This window comes from Heterocephalus glaber, unplaced genomic scaffold (assembly GCF_053883595.1).
Source record: "Heterocephalus glaber isolate CG9 unplaced genomic scaffold, H.glaber_assembly_v1.0 deba00001504, whole genome shotgun sequence".
NCBI lineage: Eukaryota > Metazoa > Chordata > Mammalia > Rodentia > Bathyergidae > Heterocephalus > Heterocephalus glaber.
Genome location: NW_028258324.1, coordinates 27,762,126 through 27,782,670, shown reverse-complemented (window position 1 = coordinate 27,782,670; position 20,545 = coordinate 27,762,126). Strand labels below are relative to the sequence as shown.

The 20,545-nt window shown below is 38.5% G+C and overlaps 1 protein-coding gene across 1 annotated transcript in view; it reads left to right on the top strand.

The window, feature by feature from the left end:
- Mindy4b (MINDY family member 4B) overlaps positions 1 to 18,114 on the top strand; it is a 35,997-nt gene extending 17,883 nt beyond the window's left edge. Inside the window, exons 8-12 of the mRNA XM_087186342.1 lie at positions 66 to 136; positions 5,024 to 5,096; positions 5,669 to 5,830; positions 14,992 to 15,172; positions 16,883 to 18,114. Coding sequence (XP_087042468.1) covers positions 66 to 136; positions 5,024 to 5,096; positions 5,669 to 5,830; positions 14,992 to 15,172; positions 16,883 to 17,025 — 630 coding nt within the window. The 3' untranslated portion in view covers positions 17,026 to 18,114. The remainder of the gene's footprint in view (positions 1 to 65; positions 137 to 5,023; positions 5,097 to 5,668; positions 5,831 to 14,991; positions 15,173 to 16,882) is intronic.
- Positions 18,115 to 20,545: the final 2,431 nt, after the last annotated feature.

The following is a 20,545-nucleotide window of genomic DNA, read 5'->3' as shown; positions in this document are numbered from 1 at the left end:
GCTCAACAATATACACACATACATTGCTCTTAAACAAAAGTGCTTTTCTTTTGTTTCCCAAACAGTTTAAAGGGGAAGGAAGCCATGGTGTCATCCTGTTTCTTTATAGCCTGATCTTCTCCAGAACATTTGAGAGGTAAATTTTACAATGTTTGTGCATGTCTTTCCTACAGGATTGGGATCACATGAATGATGTACTCTTGGGTTAAAAAATATTCTCATCTCCCAGGGTTATTTTTTTTTAGTGGATGCTCTTCTGTTAACATGTCTTATTCTGTAGGTGGTTTGACCATATGGATAGGCAAGCAGATATCAATAGTCAAATAAATAAATTTTGTTATTTAGATCCATAATAAAATATATCCTCAAATATTTATTTTGTCTCTATTATGTGGAAAGCAATGTTCCTAGCACTCTAGGAAGTAAAAATAAGAGAAGATATGACTCTGATCACTGGCCCCACATACTTTCCAGGTTGGGAAAAACAAAATGTGTACTTAAAGAGACTGGACAAGTCCTAGGTGGTGCCTGCCCTCCCAAATGAGACGGAAAGACAATGAATCTTAGTGGATTCCAGAGGATAGATGGTTCTTTTTTTTTTTCCCCCCCATTAACTTTATTGGCACATTTTAGGTATAAAATACAGTTACATTCATCATTGGGATCTTGTATCATTACATGAGTCTCTTGGTTCTTATTTTTTTCCCCTTCCCTTGCCCTCCCTTCATCCCCTCCACCCTTCCCTATTTGAAAAGACCTTGTTTCCATTTTTTTCCTCTTCTCATATTTTTTCCTTTCCCTTTTTTCCCTTCCCCTACCCCTCCCAATTCCCTGCTCTTTTAGACCTTTTCTTCCTGTTACACAATATCAGTTATACATTTTTAAAATTACAATATTAAGATCTAGGAGACATTACCACAGATTTTACAGAATTTAAAAGGATATAGAAAGCATATTACAAAAATCTGTTTTGAAATAAATTTGACAACTTCTAAGAAGTAACTTAGAAGACAAATTAATGAAACTAACTCTGGAGGAAATATAAAATTTGAATAGCACCTATTAAAGAAAGTATATTCATAGCTTGAAAACCTACCTATATGACAACAGCAGGCTCATAAACATTTTAACTGATAAATTATATCAAATAATTAAAACAGAAAAAAGAAAGAACACTTCTCCCCTCATTTTAGGAACTCAACATTGTGCTAATCCTAAAACTGGATAAAGATAATAGAAGACAAAAGTATGAACATAGATAGAAATTTGCTTAACAAAACAAACTATTAGAAGTCAGATCTGGCAGGATGTAGAAAGTGGTTTTGTTATAGGGATGGCAGTGTTGGTTCAGCATTGGAAGATCCACCCCCAAAAGTCATCATTTTAACAGAGGAAAGGAAAAAGCCATATGATCCTGTCACTAGTTGGAGAAAAAGTATTGGACTAAATTCTACAGCTGTTCATGGTAAAAGCTATCAGGAGACTAGAAGTAGAACAGAAACTTCTCAACAGATTAAAGACATGTACTCCATACTTCTAGCGAGAATGCCTTATATGAATGGAGAAGATACAATGCTTTCTCCTTAAGGTGGGGGACAAGGGCAGATGTGCTTTACTCTTTATCTGTCCATTAAACTTTGAAACCTAGGCCCCATCAATATAGTCTGGCAATAAAATGACACAACTAGGATAGGATTAGCACAGCAGAAGCAAAATCTTTATATGTAGATGAAATGATCATCTACAGAGAAAATACTAAGAAATCTCTAGGGGCCCCTAGACATTGTACTTGAATTTAGCAGGATTAGAAAACACAAGTTATATTAAAAATTCAGGTCTGTGCATACTTGCTATAAATGAAGAATTGGATATTGAAATTTAAAAGTTATGTAGGAGTACAAAGGACCTAGAAAAGTTAAAAACAAAAACAAAAACTGTTGGAAGACGTTTAGTACATAATTTTAAGACTTCTTCTAAAGCTACAGTAATCAAGGCAGTGTTGGAGTAAGGAAAGACATAGAGATCATTGGAATAAAACAGAGAATCTAGAAATAGAACCACACATATATGGTCCATGGAGTTTTGAAGGATTATTTAACATAAGCATTTTATAGAATATAAACTCAATTCAAGAGCTAAGGAAGAGATAGTGTTTTCGGCAAATGGCACTAGAACACCTGGTATCCGTATATAAAAAATTAACCTCAACCCTTTTTTCCATACATGAAAATAACTTGAAGGGATCTATGAACCTAAATAAGAAAGCCTAAAACTATAAAACTTTAAGAAGAAATTATAAGGGAAAATATTTATGAATTCAGGGTAGGCAAGAACTACCTAGTATACAAAAAACATGATGTATAAAAGAAAAAAATTGATAAATGAGATTCCATCAAAATTTAGAACTTTAAATGACATCATTAAAATGAAAAGTAGTCCTTAAACAGACCATATGTACAATACATATAACCTATGACCAGAATATACAAAAAATTCCCAGAGCTCATTAATAGACAACCCAATTAAAAAGTAGACATAAGAAGATGATAAATAGCCAGTATAGCACAAGGAATGGTGTGCAACTCTAGAATCAGAAAAATACTAATCAGTACAATAACAAGATTGAATTATACACTCATTAGGGAGATGAAGTTAAAAGTTTTAAAAGCCTTGTCATGACTTTTTCTTTTTGTTGGATTCTCCCCCTTTGTGTTTAACTTTTCATGCCCAGTGGATTCATTCTGCTGGGTTTCCTGGGGTTGTGATCCTCATTGTCTTTTCCTAGGATACTATCTAAAATTTTTTGGAGTGCTGGTTTGGTATTCATGAAGTTCCTGAGGTGCTCTTTATCATGAAAGCATCTTATTTCTCCATCAATTTTGAAAGATAGTTTTGCAGGGTGCATCAATCTGGATTGGAGGCTGTTTCCCTTTAGGGCTTAAAATCCATCACTCCAAGCTCTTCTTGCCTTGAGTGTTTGCATTGAGAAATCTGCTGTGATTCTGGTGGGCTTTCCTTTGTTTGTGATTTGTTTCTTTTCTCTCACTGCTTGTAGAATTTTGTTCTTCTGTTGGATTTCTGGAATCCTAACTATTATATGCCTATGTGTAGATTTTTTTTGATTAAGCCTAGCTGGAGTCCTATATGCCTCACTTATCTGTATGTCAAGTTCTTTTCCCCTCCTTGGGAAGTTTTTTGCCATTACTTCTGTGAACAGTTTTTTTTATGTCATCTGCACTCTCTCCTCTTTCTTCATTGACTCCGATCAGTCTTATGCTATTCTTCTTTGCATCGTCTAGCAGCTGCTGGATTGATTTCTCATGTTCCCTTACAATTTTAAAGCAATTTTTCTTTTCCTCCTCACTAATTGCAATCTTATCTTCTATATGTGAAATTCTATCCTCACATTGGTTCATTCTGCTGTGTAGACTTTCGATGGAGTTTTTAATCTCTTGGAAATCTGTTTGTATCTGTTTTATGGATTCCATTTGTTTCCTATGTTGAGATTCCATCATGTTCCTCAGATCCTCTATTTTTTTAATCTGTGTCCTCTCTAGATTTATTAATCATGTCTTGCACCATGAGCACAATCTTTGCTGTTATCTGAGTAATTATTTCTGATTTCATTTTTCCCAGATCTTCATTTGTTGGCAGTTGAGAGAGTCCAGGTGGTTGAGTATCAGATTGTTCCATCTCGTTTCCCTTTGGGCTTGCTGTAGGTGATCTGTTTTTGAGGCTTGTTTATGTGTCTTCTCATTTCCACGGGGAGGGTGGGTGCTTCTGGCACCCATGTGTCTCAGCTTCTCTGCCCTAGGAGCTTGGGATGGCAGCGGGGGAGCTTCCTTCTGGGTGCTGGGTGGATAGATGGTTCTTAGCAGATAAAGTATTCAAGGAAGGCTTCCTGAATGAAGTGAACTTTCTTCTGGGCCCTGAAAGAAAGGCTACCCTTTGAGAATCAGAGAATAGATAGAAGGCTCCCCAGAAAAGAATTATAAGCCCCAAAACAGTGTTCCTGATACTTGTCTTATACATGCCACTATCATATTTTTATGGCCTATGTTATTATTTGCTCAACAATTTTTTTAAATCAACATACATTTAAATATCAACCTGTTCCAAACAACATTCTATACGTGAATGTCTTCCTGAGCATTAATAAATAAAAGATCAAATGCATCTAAAATAAAAATGTCACTATTAAAATTTGTAAATGATCATATCTATGCCATCTAAAATCATGCCATACTTTGGGCAACACTGCCCTGAGTTATACTGCATAACATCAAGGCATGTACCAATCCTGATCCAAGTTCTTAGGTGTTATTCACAGAAAAACGTGACCTCCAGTCTGATGAATAGATTCAGTCAAGAACATATACAGGAGATAGGAAGGGAATTGGGGGATGGGAAAAGAGAGGGTGGAGAGGGGAAGGACAAATAAAAGTGATTAAGATGTGATATGTATATGTGCCAGTTCTCTAAGATGAATGTAATTATTATGTATCAAAAACATAAACTGATAAAAAAAAATATACAGCTTCCATATCAGTACTTGGCAGCTCCTTCTGCATGCAACAAGAAGCACATTCCACCTGGACCTTGTATATTCGAGGATAGGACTCCAGCCCCTAGCCCCTGCCCTCTGCAGTCAAGAAATGGGCTCAACAGCCACTCTGGTGTTTTCCATGTGAACAGTCTGTTCAGCTCTGCCCTGGGCTAGCATTCTCTATGTGGTCATATGTTACCACCCTGAGCCCAGGATCCCTGCCACACAGAGCCAAAAACTCCTAGAGAGCTTAGGGTCTCACCTGAGCTCATACACAGGGATTCTAGAGTGTGAGATGTTTGCATCTTTTCTCTTACCATTTATCAATGTTCCCCCATGGGCATCCATAGTTTCCCCATTACTTCTGCAGCCTGAGTCCTTGTGGAAATGTACAAGGCATGTGTGAGGAACAGTGACTCCATGAGCCCACATTCCTGTTTCTCTGAATGGATGCTGATAGCTTCTCCCATTCTGCAGGCTTCAAAAGGATCTGGATGTCACCACCACTCATCTGTTACAGCCACATGCTGGAGGCTTCCTCTGCAGGCAGGTGAGTGGGAAGACTCTGCCTTTCTATAGTAGAATCTGAATTAGGATTGTTTTCTAAGTAAGTACATTCACTCCTTCAGCACAGAGTGTCAAGTTATCTTTGAAAGATTAAGAAGATGCTACTTTGGGTTATTAGAATCTACCTCCAAATTTTCATTATAATCTTCTCTAATTTACTTCTGAGAGTCCCATATTCTTGATAGTATAAAAACATTAGGACATATCCTGACAAAACTCACCAGGAAACTCTAATAGCAGAAAGAGAAGTGCTAAAGCAGTATCTTAGCTCTTTGCTTAAATCACAATGGAAACCAGTGTTGAAAAGAAATGTTAAGGAAGGACAATAAGATCAGAGGGGGAGTTCCAGGGTAAGTTAAAAAAAAAACACAAGAAGTCAGTAAACTATTGTTTTAACTCTATCAAGTGCTTTAGACATATGTTTTCCCAGAATTATGTATTGCATGATTTCATTCTTTTCAGTAAAAAAATGATCATTTTAATAATTTTCAAAAGAAAACAAGTTCTTGTTCACTGCTACCTAAAAGGTGAATATTTCTAAAATATGTCTTCTAGGCAGTTCTGAACATGATTTTAACTGGAAGAGAAGGTCCAAATGTCTTCAATGGCTTTGAGAAGGGAAAGTCTCTAGAGAGCTTACATGGAATCCTGACCCGCAGTGATGTTGGCTATTTGCAGTGGGGTCAGGACAACTCTGGGGACGACAGATTCTCACAGGTGAGTGTGCTCTGGTTCTCAACTATTCAACCAGAATGTCAATATTTTTGACATTTTTAAAGGCTATATTAAGGCAGTCTAAATCTGAGCCTCCTAGTTTATTTACTGCCTTTCTGAATACCTCTAATCCATTACACCCCCACTCCCCCCCCCACAACTCACCAGGAAACTAATAACAGAAAGAGAAGTGCTATAGCAGTATCTTAGCTCTTTGCTTAAATCACAACAATGGAAACCAGTGTTGAAAAGAAATGTTAAGGGTGGAAGGGCAATAAGATCAGCGGGGGAGTTCCAGGGTCCCCACATCCACATTCAGGGCCTGAACAGAAATGTCCAAGTCTATTTGCTTCATATTTAATTTAACATATTTTAATGTATATAGAGTATAGGTAATACAAATAATATGTAAAAACATTTTTAAAAACAGTATCTGAGGCCAGGGATTTAGCTCAGTGGCACTGCACCTGCCTCCGAAGCACAAGGTCCTGAGTTCAATCCCTGGTACCGCAAAAAAAAAACCCAAAAAACAAAAAACCATATCTGAAATACACAGATAAAAGGAAAGTCCCCTTTCATCCCCAAGCAACTGCAGATTCCCTTCTCAGAAATAAATATAGTCAGCTGATAGGTGGCCTCCCAATTCTTTATTTATGCAAATTAATGCATATATTCTACATAGCACTGAGAGCTTTTTAAAAGAATAATGAAAAAAGAGGGCCTCACTTAGGAAACTTCTGTCAAACATATTTTCCTCTCAGGAGGTTTATAACCTCTGACAACCAGAAAGTAAAATGTGCTGTTGAAAATCACAGCCAGAGAACTAAGTAAGATGTGATCCTGCAAAAACAAACAGGAGGGTGAGTAAGAAAGCAAATGTACTCACCCCACACCACAAAGCAAAGCTGCTTCTGTGATACTTTCACAAAAGTTTTCATCCCGAAACCCAGGGTAGTCAAGGCCGATTCTGTGGAAAGCCATACTTCTCGGGAGTGGCTTTAAAACCAGCTGAGACTGAATTCACTAGATGAGATGATGCCTCCTCTGCCCAATCTCCAACCACCACCAGCAAAAAAAAAAAGGGTGACTGTTCAGCACCTATGGATCCTTTAGCTCTCCTGGTTCCACCTCAAAATATCCTGTGGGTGTATAGGGCTTCACTGTTCACAAAGCACCTTCATATCCACAACTGTAGCTGTCTTTTCTCCTACTCTAATGTCCAGTTACTATGTGTTTTTCACAAAATCAGCATCTCATATGTATGCCTAATGTTACTGAGATAATAGTGCCCACTCTGGCAGAATTGATGTATTTTGTGTACAGTGTTTTAAATGTTTCCTTATTAGCTGGGCATAGAAGCACATTCCTATAATTCCAGATACCAGGGAGGATGAGGTAGGAGGATCATCAGAACAGTCACAACTTGAGAAACTTTAAAAAGACAGCAAGAACCTGTCTTTTTAAAATATTTTTTACTTTTATCAGTACACATTTGCAGTATATAATGATTACATTTGTTGTGAGGAGTTGATGGATGTATATAACACATCTTAATATTTTTTACTTCCCCTTCTCCTCTGTTACCTCTCCCTTCCTGTATCTCTTGGTCCCCTTCCCATTTGCAAAAACATCCTGTCTTGAAAATGAAAAAAGTAAAGAGGAATGGGGATATAGCTCAGTGATAGAGAGCTAGCCTAGCATGCTGGAGGTCCTGGGCTTAATCCTCAGTACTGCAAAAAAATAAATACATAAATGTTTCCTTATTGTTTCTTGAGTTTGTAATCTATGTTCATCATACAAAAAAAAATGAGAAGTGACAGATAAACTGAAAGAAATTAATCCAATCACATCACCCAGCAGTCAATCTTTTCAGAAATGCCTTCTTTTCTTCTTTATATAAAGTTCCTATTCACTCTATTGAAGCCTGCTTTTCACATTCAACACAAATATCTTTATATGTCAATGAGTACCTGACCTCTGCTGTTATTTAATGGATGCAAAGAGTTCCATCCTACAAATGTGAATGTCTGTGCTCTGAATACATCCTGGAGAGAAAATGGATTTGTTATTGTTAAAAACTCCCTAATCACCTTTTTGCAGAAAATTTGGGAAATCATCTTAGAATTTCATAAATATAATAAAGAAGAAAATGAAGCCAGAAATAGGAGATTTATAGATTTTATTTTACAGATTTTTCTTTTCTTTCAACTATACATGGTCTAGCATTCTGTATTTGTCAGAGCCCAGCAATGTGGCAACATTGAGTTTGGAGACACATGGAGGGACACACTGAGCCAAGTTTCAAGGGATGGGGGCACAAAATGTCAATAGTTTTAGTGCTTTGTCTATTGCCCCAAAGCTCTTTCACAACATTATTAAATACTTCACAGGCTTTGTCATGTCTCTGCACCACCTCTGCTATCATTTGCTTGCTATTTTTAAAAAATCAATTCATGTTTAAAATTTGGACCTAACCTTTTCTAAAGCAGTAGTAATATAAGCCATGTGCTTGCTGTGCTGCTTTTTTTTTTATAATACACAGGAAGTGAATAAACATTGCTTTTTAAAGTTTATTCCCTGTGCCACCAGTAGGCACACATCCCACATTTGGGAATGTGGTGTGCAGGGAAGGAGGTTCTTTCAGCCTGTGGGAAATAACCCTGGCTTGGAAATCAGCAGATTTGGTTGGAGGACTTGCCCTGCCACTCCAGGAGTGGATCACTCTCCCTCTCTGGGCCTGTTTCCTCATCTGTGTGCACCTGCCCTACAACCATAGGACTGAGGTGAAGAGCAAACAAAATCATGAATGCTGGAGCCCTTTGAACAGCCAAAATATTCTATGCATATAAAAGGCTTTGTGATAGATGGTAACAAGGAATAATATTCCAGTGCATTATTCAGCTATGTTCACCCGCACCTACTAATTGGGAGTCTGTGTGTCCAAATACAGAGGACCCATACCTGGGCCAGACATGAACATACATTGTTTGCCGTAAAAGGATGTAGGTGACACATGCTGGAAAGCAGTGATGTCTACCTGGCTGTGCACTGAACTTACCTGGAGAACTTTGAATATTATGTGCCAGCTTCGTGAGTGTGGGACATGCCATCGCACAGAGTTCCACATTGTTAAAAATTATTTACTATGTGATTGAGAATCACTGTTCTAAAGAAAGAAGGAAATTAAATCTATAGGCTGAGGTGATTAAATCCATGATGTGCACAACTGGAGAACCATCTCTCAACTGAATGCTAAGAGTTTGCCTTCTTTCAATCAGTATCAGAAAAGGCTGACAGCTTTTTAATATTTGCAAGACTTTGGGGACAAGTTTCAGGCTTTATCTTAAGCTAAAATTGAGCAGGGGGTTGTGAAATAGCTACTAAGTTGCTCTGAGTAAGGGGCTATAACAGAGACCAAGTCACCAAAGAGAGAGAGTGCCAAGAGAGACCAGAGTCAAGGGATCCAGCCCAACTATTCTGCCCTGGATCACATTTTTTGCTACAAAATCAGCTCAGACCAACAAACTGCTAAATTATGTTCTACAGAAAATTACCTGCAGAGTCTAACATATCCTGTAATAATAAAGAGGATCTTTGCCAGAACCTTAGAGTTAGTCAAGAGGTCACCATACAAGGTAAAAAAATAAGAACTTCCCGCTAGGAAGAACAATCTGTATCAGCTCCCAGGACCACCATCCAAAGGCTTGCTCACCAAGTAGAAGTAGGACAGAAGATGGAAACTGCCCAGGAAGGCTTTAAAATCTACATAGAAATAAAATCTACATTGCCTCCAGCTTTTCAGAAAGTAACTAATGTGGCTTTTCATCCTCCTTTCTTGGACACAGTGCTCTCTCCCCAGGGAGATACCTATGAATCCTGCCCTCAGTGAAAATTGCCTGAAATAGTACACTAATGGCTTGAAACCCTGAGGATATTTATTGTGTTGTCTCTATCGTGCATTTGGATTTTGGTTTCAGAAAAAAAAATACTGAAGAGCAACTACTGCCTGATGGTTAATTTTCCTACTTGAACTCTTGAGACATATGAATATGTTAAACACATTCATACAAAGTTGATTTTACCTGAAGACACTTTTTTATTCTTTCCATATCACCTCATTATTTTGGGATAAAAGCAATCCCTAATCCCTATCCCCATCTCAAGGGATAAAAGGAATCTAATTTTACACATATACACATATGTACTGTCTCTCACCATCTCTAATGGATGGTAACTAATGGAAGTATAAATGTGAAGGGTGTTCATTCATTGTAGCACTAATATGCCTGTGAACAAAGCACCTACCATGGGCCAGGGCTTTCTGCTAGTTACTTGCAATGATACCATATTTAATTCTCAACTCTACTCAAAGTTATAAGCAGTGTTACTTTAAATCCGATCTGTTTCATGGTCATTGATTTTAAAGATAAAAAGACCAAAGCAGGTGTAGGAACCTGCCCAAAGCCACCATCTAGGTAAGTGTTGGAGCTGGGGTTATGAACCCCGTTCTCTCCACACTCAAAATTCACACACTGTGCACTGCGCTATGCTTCTGATCATATCTTTGCTCACTTTCTGATAAATTATAAATATATAAATGCCAGTTCTTGGAATTATACTCTATCATCAGCTCTTTAATAATCTACTATAGATGTAGATTTATATTGTATAATCTGTTGTAGGTATACTGATGTTGAGCCTCAGCATTTAGATGGTGGCAAATCATGACTACATTTTAGAATGCATGATAGTTGTGCTTAAGAAACTAGGACTTTGTCCATTGAATTGTAGGTTAAAGCAGTTGTGAGTTTACGCTGATTGTGAACTGTGGGTACTTAGGGCACACACTCTCTAAAACATTTGCCTCCCCTTGGCTCCTGGTTTGGCAGGTGACATCTGTCAGGTGTGTGAAACTTTTGACTCAGTGGGGCTTAGAGATGTGCTAAGCAGAACTACCTGATTGGTCTGCAGTTGACCCAGAAGTCTAATATTCCACAATCCTAGCATAAAACTGAAACACCTTACAGGTCAGAAGTTTGCTCGAGAATAACCACGATGTGGTTCCAAAACAGTATTCTCCATATGGCTGGACTGAAGACCTTGTGCAGCCACTACCCTTACTTTCTGTTCCAAGGCAAAGTGACCCTGTACAGGACCTGTAGATAGGCAACTGTAGGTAGGCGCTTATGGGTATTTAGTAGCTCCTGTCTAGGGTGTGTATGATAAACCTGAATAGTATATGTATGCACTGATAATAACAATCTAATATAAGAAAGATTTCTGAATTCTAAAGAAAACCTGTGGTACGCACTGCCTGACAGCTAGATTGTGTTGTTGAGGTGAAACCTATCCTGTAAGGCTGCTTTTGTCTTTCCTAAGTCAATCTCTTTTTACTCTGTGATAAAATTGCCGAGGCTGCAAAAACACACTTCTTTCAGTCCCAGGGTCACAGCCCTGTGGGCGAGATTCAAAAGAAAAAGAAAATGGAGTTCTCATTAGATGACATAAGCAAGCCCCCCAGAGCCCACTAGACTGACACTTCCTGCAGAACACAGCCAGCTACCTGCAAGACACGGCACTGTTTTGAAGCCTCCGTGTTACTTTTCTATTTGAAGGTACAGGTTTGAGTGTGAGGTTCCAATACCTAAGTGAGAACATAAAGCAGTTTGAGTCTAACACCATCTGGAAAGCCTTAGGAGGTTCACATTATCTTCACACCTGCCACTGAGAAGAGAAATCAACTCTGATTTTTAGAAGGGACTAAAGCCATTTAGGTCTCACCAGAATCACTCCCACGGCAGCTCTGGCAGCATGTACCACCATCCCCATGGTGCCTTCTTCCCTTTTTACATTTCCCCTTTGGAGAGCCTGATAGGAACCTTAAAAGTACCAAATGAAGCTTCACTTACTGCACTCTGCCACAAACTCACTGAGATTGCACCCTGCAAGCATGATCTATTTTGACTTTACAACATACCTGCAAACTTGGTGAGAGAAGTTGCATCAACTCTCTGTTCCAGGTGGTGGAGACAAGAGCCAGACCATTAACATTTATGCGTGGTAATTGTCACCAGGACATGGGGAAGAAAAGTACATGTTTCCAACACCTTTCTCTCATTCAAATTAACAGCTTGGGGCCTTGAGATTTGCAATATCAAGCTCATTATGCAAAGGCACGTTCTAAGTGCCATTGTTCTGGACAGCATTAAAAAAAAAGAATAACATGGACTTAGTTCCTGCCCTCTAGTGTGTAGAATTTGTCCATTCTTCCAATCCTTCAAATTTTACATTGACTTAAAGGATAGATGTTATGAAAGACTTGCTTGCTGGATGCAATACTGAAACTACTGGGCTTATTACACAATGAGTGAACCCAAAGAGAGAGATATTTTATTTATAGCACCACTGTATCACAATTTAATTTCCTTTTTACCATGGCAACATGCACAAATTCAAAATTGGTGGAATCTCACCAATAAACGTATTTAGAATCCTGCTTTTGGAGGATAGCTGGTAAACTGTGTCTATCCAAAAGTAATACAAATTCTTAAAACAAAATATTCCAGTCAAATTGCTTATGTGGTGTGCCAAGAAAAGTGGGGAGTGTGACAGCAGACTAAATTCAGTCAGAAGGTGCTTTGCTTTGTTTTTGTAGGACTCACTTCAAACCAGATGTGTTCTCAGCCATAATCTCAAAGCTTATCTCCTCAAGTTAATACCCAAAGTGTCATTACAGCCATGCACGACATTTCCCTTTTCACTACAGTCTCTCAAGGAAGACAACACTCCACTAATTCAGCGTGATATCTGTCTGGTCACTGCTGGGGGTTGGAGGTGGCTGTATTTTGAATGCTTCATCTTCCTCCTGCTTACTTTGAGTTCAGGAAAGACAATCGTTGCATCGTTGCATAAAGTGACAACAATGTGGTGTCAGCACCTAGGAGATCGTGTGAATCTGAGTGTCAGTTGAATTTTGCCTACTTTACAAATATTCTGTGAAACAATATTTTATATGTGTACATTCTATTTCCTCCATCCAGATTTAATTTATCGGAACTTTCATTGATTTTAAATTGACCAGAAGATCCACCTGCAGTTCAAATGGAATCACATCTTGTTAAAAACAGCCATCAACCTCATACTTAGCTTGTCCAAATTTTCCAACCTTAATAATTCCATGTCTGGCATATTATATATCTATTACATATAATCTTAGTAGAGGGGGCTCCATTAGAAGAAGGCCTAAGAATGGGCTTGTGCTAATGGATGGTTACAATGTTGTTTGGAACTTGGAGGTGGATGTTTGGAGCTCAAACACAGAGGATGCTTCAATGGGACATCCTGTTTCACTTCATTCACAGCTAGTAGGCAGACTTGACCCATGTTTCATATATGAGATATTCAGCCAAGAAGGACTACTTCTAGGGTTCTAGATGCGTATTCACTAGGATCAAGTCCTGACTGGGGTGCTGGCCTTGCACCTTTTTATATACTACCTGCTAAGGCTAAGTCATTTCTTTCAAGCACTGTAACATAATTTGTCTATGGAGCTAAAGACAGAAGCACCTCTGATTTACCCATTCACCCATAACTGAAGAATCTAAATTGAAGAAAAAAGAAAAGACTTGAATGGAAATTGAGAAAACAAAATGTCAAGTTATTAGCCTTTAACACTTGGGTTCACAAAGCATGTGATAATTTTTCAAAACTGGGTTTTCCATGAAACAGAATTTGTTCCTGAACAAACAGTATAGCTCTAAGGACTAAGAAGACAAGAAACAACATAATAATGTTGGATTATTCCATGATAGGAAGAAACCAAGCCAAAGGGTCCAGTAGCAGTTCTTGGCATGGTGCATGGGATTTTCCATATACTTTATGTTTATCTCTTTGAGTAGGAAAAAAATGTTTTAATGAATTGTGAAATGTTCTTTTAAAGATGTATTTTCCTTCCTCTTTCAACAAAATGATAGATACCATTTATAGAAATGCATTATAATGCCAGGCATGGTCATGTACACTTGCTCGTAGGGAGACTGAGACAGGAGGATCGTGAATCTGAGCAACATAGGGAGATCTCATCTCAAAAAGCATTAAAATAGAAAGGAAGATGTGTACTATAATATCATGATACCTCCAAGGGCTACTGATTCAGTACCACTGCCCTTCTACTCCCTGGCCCTCCAGAGTAGTAGTTTTGTGAATCTGATTTACTAGGTATGAGAATTCAAGGATGAAGTGACAATTGCCAGGAAAAATAGACAACAAGTTGATTAAAATACTAAACTTAATATTGTATGTAATATTAAGCCAGTATGTTTCAAGTACATCTTCACAACTGGTCTGTTAACTTGTAGATATGTGTACATATGTTTATTTCCTTCATTTCCCAGAAACTTTTTCCTAAATTCTAAACATCTTTTTTTCTATAGTTTAAACAGTTAATGTTGCCACTTTGACCATTTGCTAAATGAAATATTTCTCTACCTTGGGAATAGGATCAAATACACTAGTCAATGGCAAAGGGGGATTATTTCATTCCTACACTTTCAGTGTACTTATTTACTTCAATTTAAAACCAAAAAGAATTCTCTATCCCCTCCATGAGGCCATCAAATATTTTTTAAAAATATAATCTGGGCCAGGGATTTAACTCAGTGGTTCTGCCACCTGCCTTGCAAGCTCAAGGTCCCAAGTTCAATCCCCAGTACCAAAAAGAAAAAAAAAATATATATATATATATATACACATATATATACATATACATATATATACACATATATATACATATACATATATATACACATATATATAAATATACATATATATACACATATATATAAATATACATATATATACACATATATATACATATACATATATATACACATATATACATACATACACACACACACACACACATATATATATAATCCATTAGGAGAAAAAACATATCATCACCATTATACCACACAATTCATAAATGCAAATTCACTTATGATGAGGCCTTTGTTTCAAATCTTACCCTTAGTCCAATGCACTGCACAGCTAGCTACTCAGGCAACAGGAAGCCTCAGAGCTGCTTTTTATCACGATGTTATATCAACCTCTGTTGCAAGGCAGCAAAATCTATATATTTCTCTGATTCCCTTCTCCCTTTGCAGGTTGGCAGCATGCTGAAGACTCCTAAATTTCCTATTTGGCTGTGCAACATCAATGGAAATTACAGCATCCTTTTTTGCACAAACAGAGAGCTCTTATCTGACTGGAAAATGGAGCATCTCTTTGATCTGTACTTTTACAGTGGCCAGCCCTCACAGGGAAAGCCAGCGCATCTTACAATAGGTGAGCATTTCAGACTCCAAGAGTGCGTGTCTTAATGTGCTCAGAGACTCGCCGCTGCTGTTACCAGCTGCCAGCTCTGCAGGAAAATGTTTGGGCTTGGTTTCTGAAGTGAAGCCCATGCCTAAATCCCATGGCTTTAAACCCAGCCATTGTAATGTGGGAATCCTAAACCTGCTTTTAAAAGAAGCAGGCTAGGGGTTAGAAATAACAGAAAAACAAACAACCTTTAGGTAAGAGAAAAACAAAGGGTGAAGAGTCAAATTTCCAGAAAGCCTTCTCGGGAGGCCTTTTATGTTTGAGCAGGAGGTATTTAATGCCTGGGGAAAGGTGTGCAAAGACAAAGGGGAGTGTGGAATACCAATGAGCCAATTCTACCACACAACAAAATACCAGACTATTGTCCCATGATAAAAGTACCCATTTCTGCTCTAGTTCATATAAAGAACAGTTTTTAAATTGTCCACTATGGACTAACACCCTGGAGAAGCCACACTGAATAAGGCACAGTCCAAGCAAATCTTTAGGAGGTCCCAGGCCAATGACAGAGGCAGACAGCCAACAGTTCATTTCATTTCAGTTAAAATTACAGTTTTAAAAACTCATGAGGGGAAATAAAAACCAACTTTAAGATGTCTTTAAACACTGGTCCCTTTGGCAAGGTATTAAAAGTGGATAGGTTTGTACAAATGGTAGTTTGTACCTGCTGGTTTTGGTTCCTTCCATAAAGGAGCCTGGTTACTGTCTAACATTTGCATTTAGCATCACAAGCCTGGTGTTACATCACGTCTGCTATTGTCACTGCAGTTGGAAAAGTATCTTAGTGACTATTTTATCTATGCAGCCCCTAAATATTTTTTTAATCATAAGAAATACATATTAGCCCATTTAATTTATTGTGACATTGGAAAAATATTCTTTAAAGTATATTACCATTTCTACTTCAACTTTGTTCTTTGAGGAAGGCATCCTTTTTTATTTGATCACAAGCCTCCCACATGTTCTGTTCTGGGCACTGCAGAGGAAAGCCTTATGTCCATTAACACAAAAAATTCCCAATTATCATATGAAGTGGGTACTATGGTATCTATTTTTACACAGTGGAAACTGAGGCTCCCAATAAATAGTTACCAACTGAATAAATCAGACTTAATGGTAGGAGCAAGTACCTTCTCAAATGCCACCTGGCTCACATGAGACAAACTTGAGCCTCCAGCCCTGTGCTCAATTATCTCACTAGAATGCCTCATACTGTACTCAAAAATGCAAATGCACTCTTAGAAGCCTTGAGAAGTGGGAGCTTTCCCTTCCCCTGTTTTTCCTGACATTTCATGACAACACCTGGTCTTCCATGTAACATCATGGTACTATAAGGTGCATTCAATGATTTATCAATATTCACATCTGATGCCAGAGATTTAGCTCAGTGACACTGCACATGCCTCCCAAGCACAAGGTGCTGAGTTGGACCCCCCCTACACACACACACACAAAATTTACATCTGAGTACAAGCAAGCCAGGTTGTCATTGACTTCTTTTACTTGGGGAACTTCCACTTAGCATCTGCTGGGATCTCCCTCTTCTTAACCAGTTCTAGGATTACAGTTTGCTGAGCTCAACTCCTGCCCACCTTCACTTTCCTCTTTCTGTAGTGGCTTCCTCAGGAATGGTGTGACAGGCTTGGGTGTAAATGTGCCATGTTCCTTCCTCAGATACGCATGCCCATCACTGGGAAAGGGATCAACACGAAGATAAACACAGAACAGGCAGACGCTGTTCCCCAGCGGAAATGGCCATCAGAACCAAGTGGAAGGAGGCTACTATCAACTGGAATGGGACATTTCCCTTTTTCTAAGGAGAAAACTAGGACTCACAATAAGGTTTCAAGTATTAGGACTGTTCAGCTGCAGGAGTCTTGTGCAGGAGGAGTATATTTAATCTCTACATTCCTCTTTAATGAGCCCCAGCAAAACCCACTGTTAGCAACTTTTTCATTTTTCCTTCCTGTCAAGCATTCTGCAGTTGCTGTTAGTGTTGTGGGAGAACCCTAGGCCCTTGCCAGGGTTCACTTGATTTTTGTTCTGTAGTCACCTAAACTGGTTCCTTCATTTTATTCAAAAGAGAAAATGAAGTTTCTCTTCTGCATATTATTTCCAAATTAGTCTTTTCTTGGTTTGATTCTCCATGAAGATTATGGAAACAGGCAGCTAGCTTCCATGTGGCATGTGGAAATAAAGTTATCCATAAAACATCATCAGATTTTAGTTATGGCAAGAACTCAAGCCTTCTTGAAGACTTCCTGGGATGGGTAGCATTCCTTTCCAAGGATGCATTTCACACGCCCACATTAGCAAGTTCTTGCCATTAACATAGTAAACGGGCTTCCTGGGGCTTGAAGCAGAGACTAATCTTGAGGAGCCAGCAGCTAGAGCAGTTGGCATGGTGGTAGTCAAGGTGAGCAGGCAGAAGGAAACACTCTTCCGCTCAGTGCTGTATTTCTTTTTTTCTTTTCATAAACTAAATATAAATAATATCAACAAATACAAGCTGAGGCAGAAGTCTGATTCTGGCATAAAAAAAGATTCCATATAAAAATAAATCTCTTATGTCATTGTTCAAAAGGGAAAATAATTCTTTAAGAATGTGATCTTCCCAGTTCTATTAAATACCTACATATATCTGAAGAAATACAAAGAATACACATATATTCTTTCTAAAAGGCATACATGGGAACCATCTAGACATTTTTGCTGCCAGTCTCCCCCACCCCTCACTGATCAGCCAACTCACATATTTAGGGGTTTAAAATTTGAAAACCAAAGGTCAGTTTCTGTACTTATTGTCTGTATTATCCAATACATTTCCATTTGGCTTAAGAATAATGTTTTAACTTAAGGAACATGTAGAAAATAAAACTTAAAGGTGAATAATAAATTATGCCAGAAGAGGAAGTCAGTTTGGCTTTGACTATTGATTATAGTATCTATTATTGGTGTTTTCAGTTGGGATTTTATATCAAATTAGTGAATCTCTGCCAACCTTTATTTGGTCTTTGTCTTTGACATATTGTGCTTTTCCTAAGGGGCAGACCCATCTTTGTTTTATGTACATAGAGTTATTTCTTCCTAAATTCTTCTTTTGGAATTGACTGCTGGAAAGCCTGGAGATAAATGAGAAATCAAATTAAGTATATATTATGGCTTGTGTCTAGATGTCCCCAAGAAGCCTCATGCCCCCATAGGTGGAACTTTTTGGAGGTAGCTGGATCTAGGATGTGATACTGGGATTAAAAGTGCGTGATAACTAAATTGGTCTAGCACAGATCTGGGTGTGGATAATGGAAGTCCTACTCTGCTGTGGATGGCACCACTCAAAAGGATTGCAGGCCTTTTAAAGTATATTCTCGAACACGCTGAATCAGCCCACTGCAGACAGGCAGGTCTACCAATGCCGTACCAAGGTAGTGAGTAGCGCCGAACATGCCGAATCAGCCCGCGCCCCGGGAAGCAATCCACTGGACACCCCCACCCCCACCCCCCTCTTCTCTGGCCTCTTCTATGTACAGCCACCTGGTTCCACACTACAAAGACGCAGAGGACACTGGACCACCAGACCACTGTACTGGGTAAGTTGGAGTCATCTTCACCTCCCATCAGGACCGGGACTATCTTCAGGGGAAGGGCAGCTGGAACCTGCAATACAAATCTGCAGAGTTCAACCCTACAGGAAGACAGGGAGCTCAACTTGGGACTTGCAGCCAGAAATCTGCCTGAATCTCACGGGTCTGCAACTAGCTTGCTGAGACTCATTGACTTATATCTGCATACTGCTACCCACAATGTCTATTCTGACAGCAGAGACATATCCTGAAAGAGGTCCTTCATCTTCATTGTTATTTTTTATTCCCAAAATTAGTATTATTAGTTTGTTTTTTTCTCTTTTCTTTTGCTCCTCTTATCTTTAATTTTTTTCTACTCTTTGCAAATATTTGTTTTTCTCTCCTTTTTTTTTCTTTTCTTTTCTTCTTTCTCTTCTCTTTCCTTTCTCTCTCTCTTACATTCACTCTCTTGCTCTCCCACATTGTTCATCTTCCTTTTTTGTCCCTGTTTTGGTCCTCATTTGGAGTTCTTCTTTATTTTCCTATTATTCTCTTTTTCATTCTCACCTGTGTCCTCTGGCCACACTGCTAACCTTCCCCTATCCTTCTTCCCATTTGCCCCTCCCTCCCCAACCCCTTCTAACTCCCCATCCCAAAGGGTAAAGTTCTTATATTGAAGAGTTTATTCACTATATGTTGGGTTGGTCCTCGATCTTGATTTAATTCACACAGCTAAAGGTGATAGATTAATAACTACCACAAAATGTCATTTTCAAAGATGTACTTGATGCAATGGGGTTGCTGATTGTATCACTTGGGCTAAGGTGTTGTTATCGATCTAGTCAATGAACCTTCCTAGTATAAGGAAAATGAGATAGCCTTAGAGCCATTAGAGACTCAAAACTGAAAGACCAGCTGTATCTGGAAGACACCTCTGAGAAGCAATCATTCCATAAGGGTTCTAATTACAAGCAACAAAGATACCTACAATAAGCAATTTCAAACTATCAACCCAGGAGTTAAACCAAGGACAGTACCAAAAACAAAAATGAGAAGACATTTAAGCAAGGCACAAACTCAGACTTCCACCCCACCAAGGGTAAATCCTGGGGGAAATGACCATAACCAACCACCTGGATACCCTGAACTGATAGCACAGGAAGTAACAAAACAGATGAAGGAGGCTGTAGAAAAATTCAAAGCAGAAATAATCTCCCAGATATCTACAGAGATGGTGAGCAGAGTGAAAGACATGATTAGAGAATCTAGAACAGAAACAGATAAAAAAATAGATGAGCTCAGAAACATGCTGGAAGCCATGAATACCCAGCATAAGAAAGAAATGGAAACCATGATCGCCCAACATAAGAAAGAAATGGAATCCATGAAACAGATTCAAACAGATATTCAGGAGATCAAAAACTCCATTGAAAGTATCCACAGCAGATTAAGGGAATCTGAAGATAGAAGATCAGATATAGAAGACAGGATCGCGGTTAGAGACCATGAAAATAGAGATTTCTTAAAAATAGTAAGGGACCACAAGAAATCAATCCAACAACTGCTAGACGTTGCAAAGAAGAATAACATAAGACTGATAGGAGTCCATGAAAAAACAGGAAAAGCACAATTGACATTAAAAAACTGTTCACAGAAGTAATAGTGGAAAACTTCCCAGACAGAGGTAGAGAATTGGACATACAGATAAGTGAGTCATATAGAACTCCAACTAGACACGATAAAAAAAATCTACATCTAGACATATAATAGTCAAGAT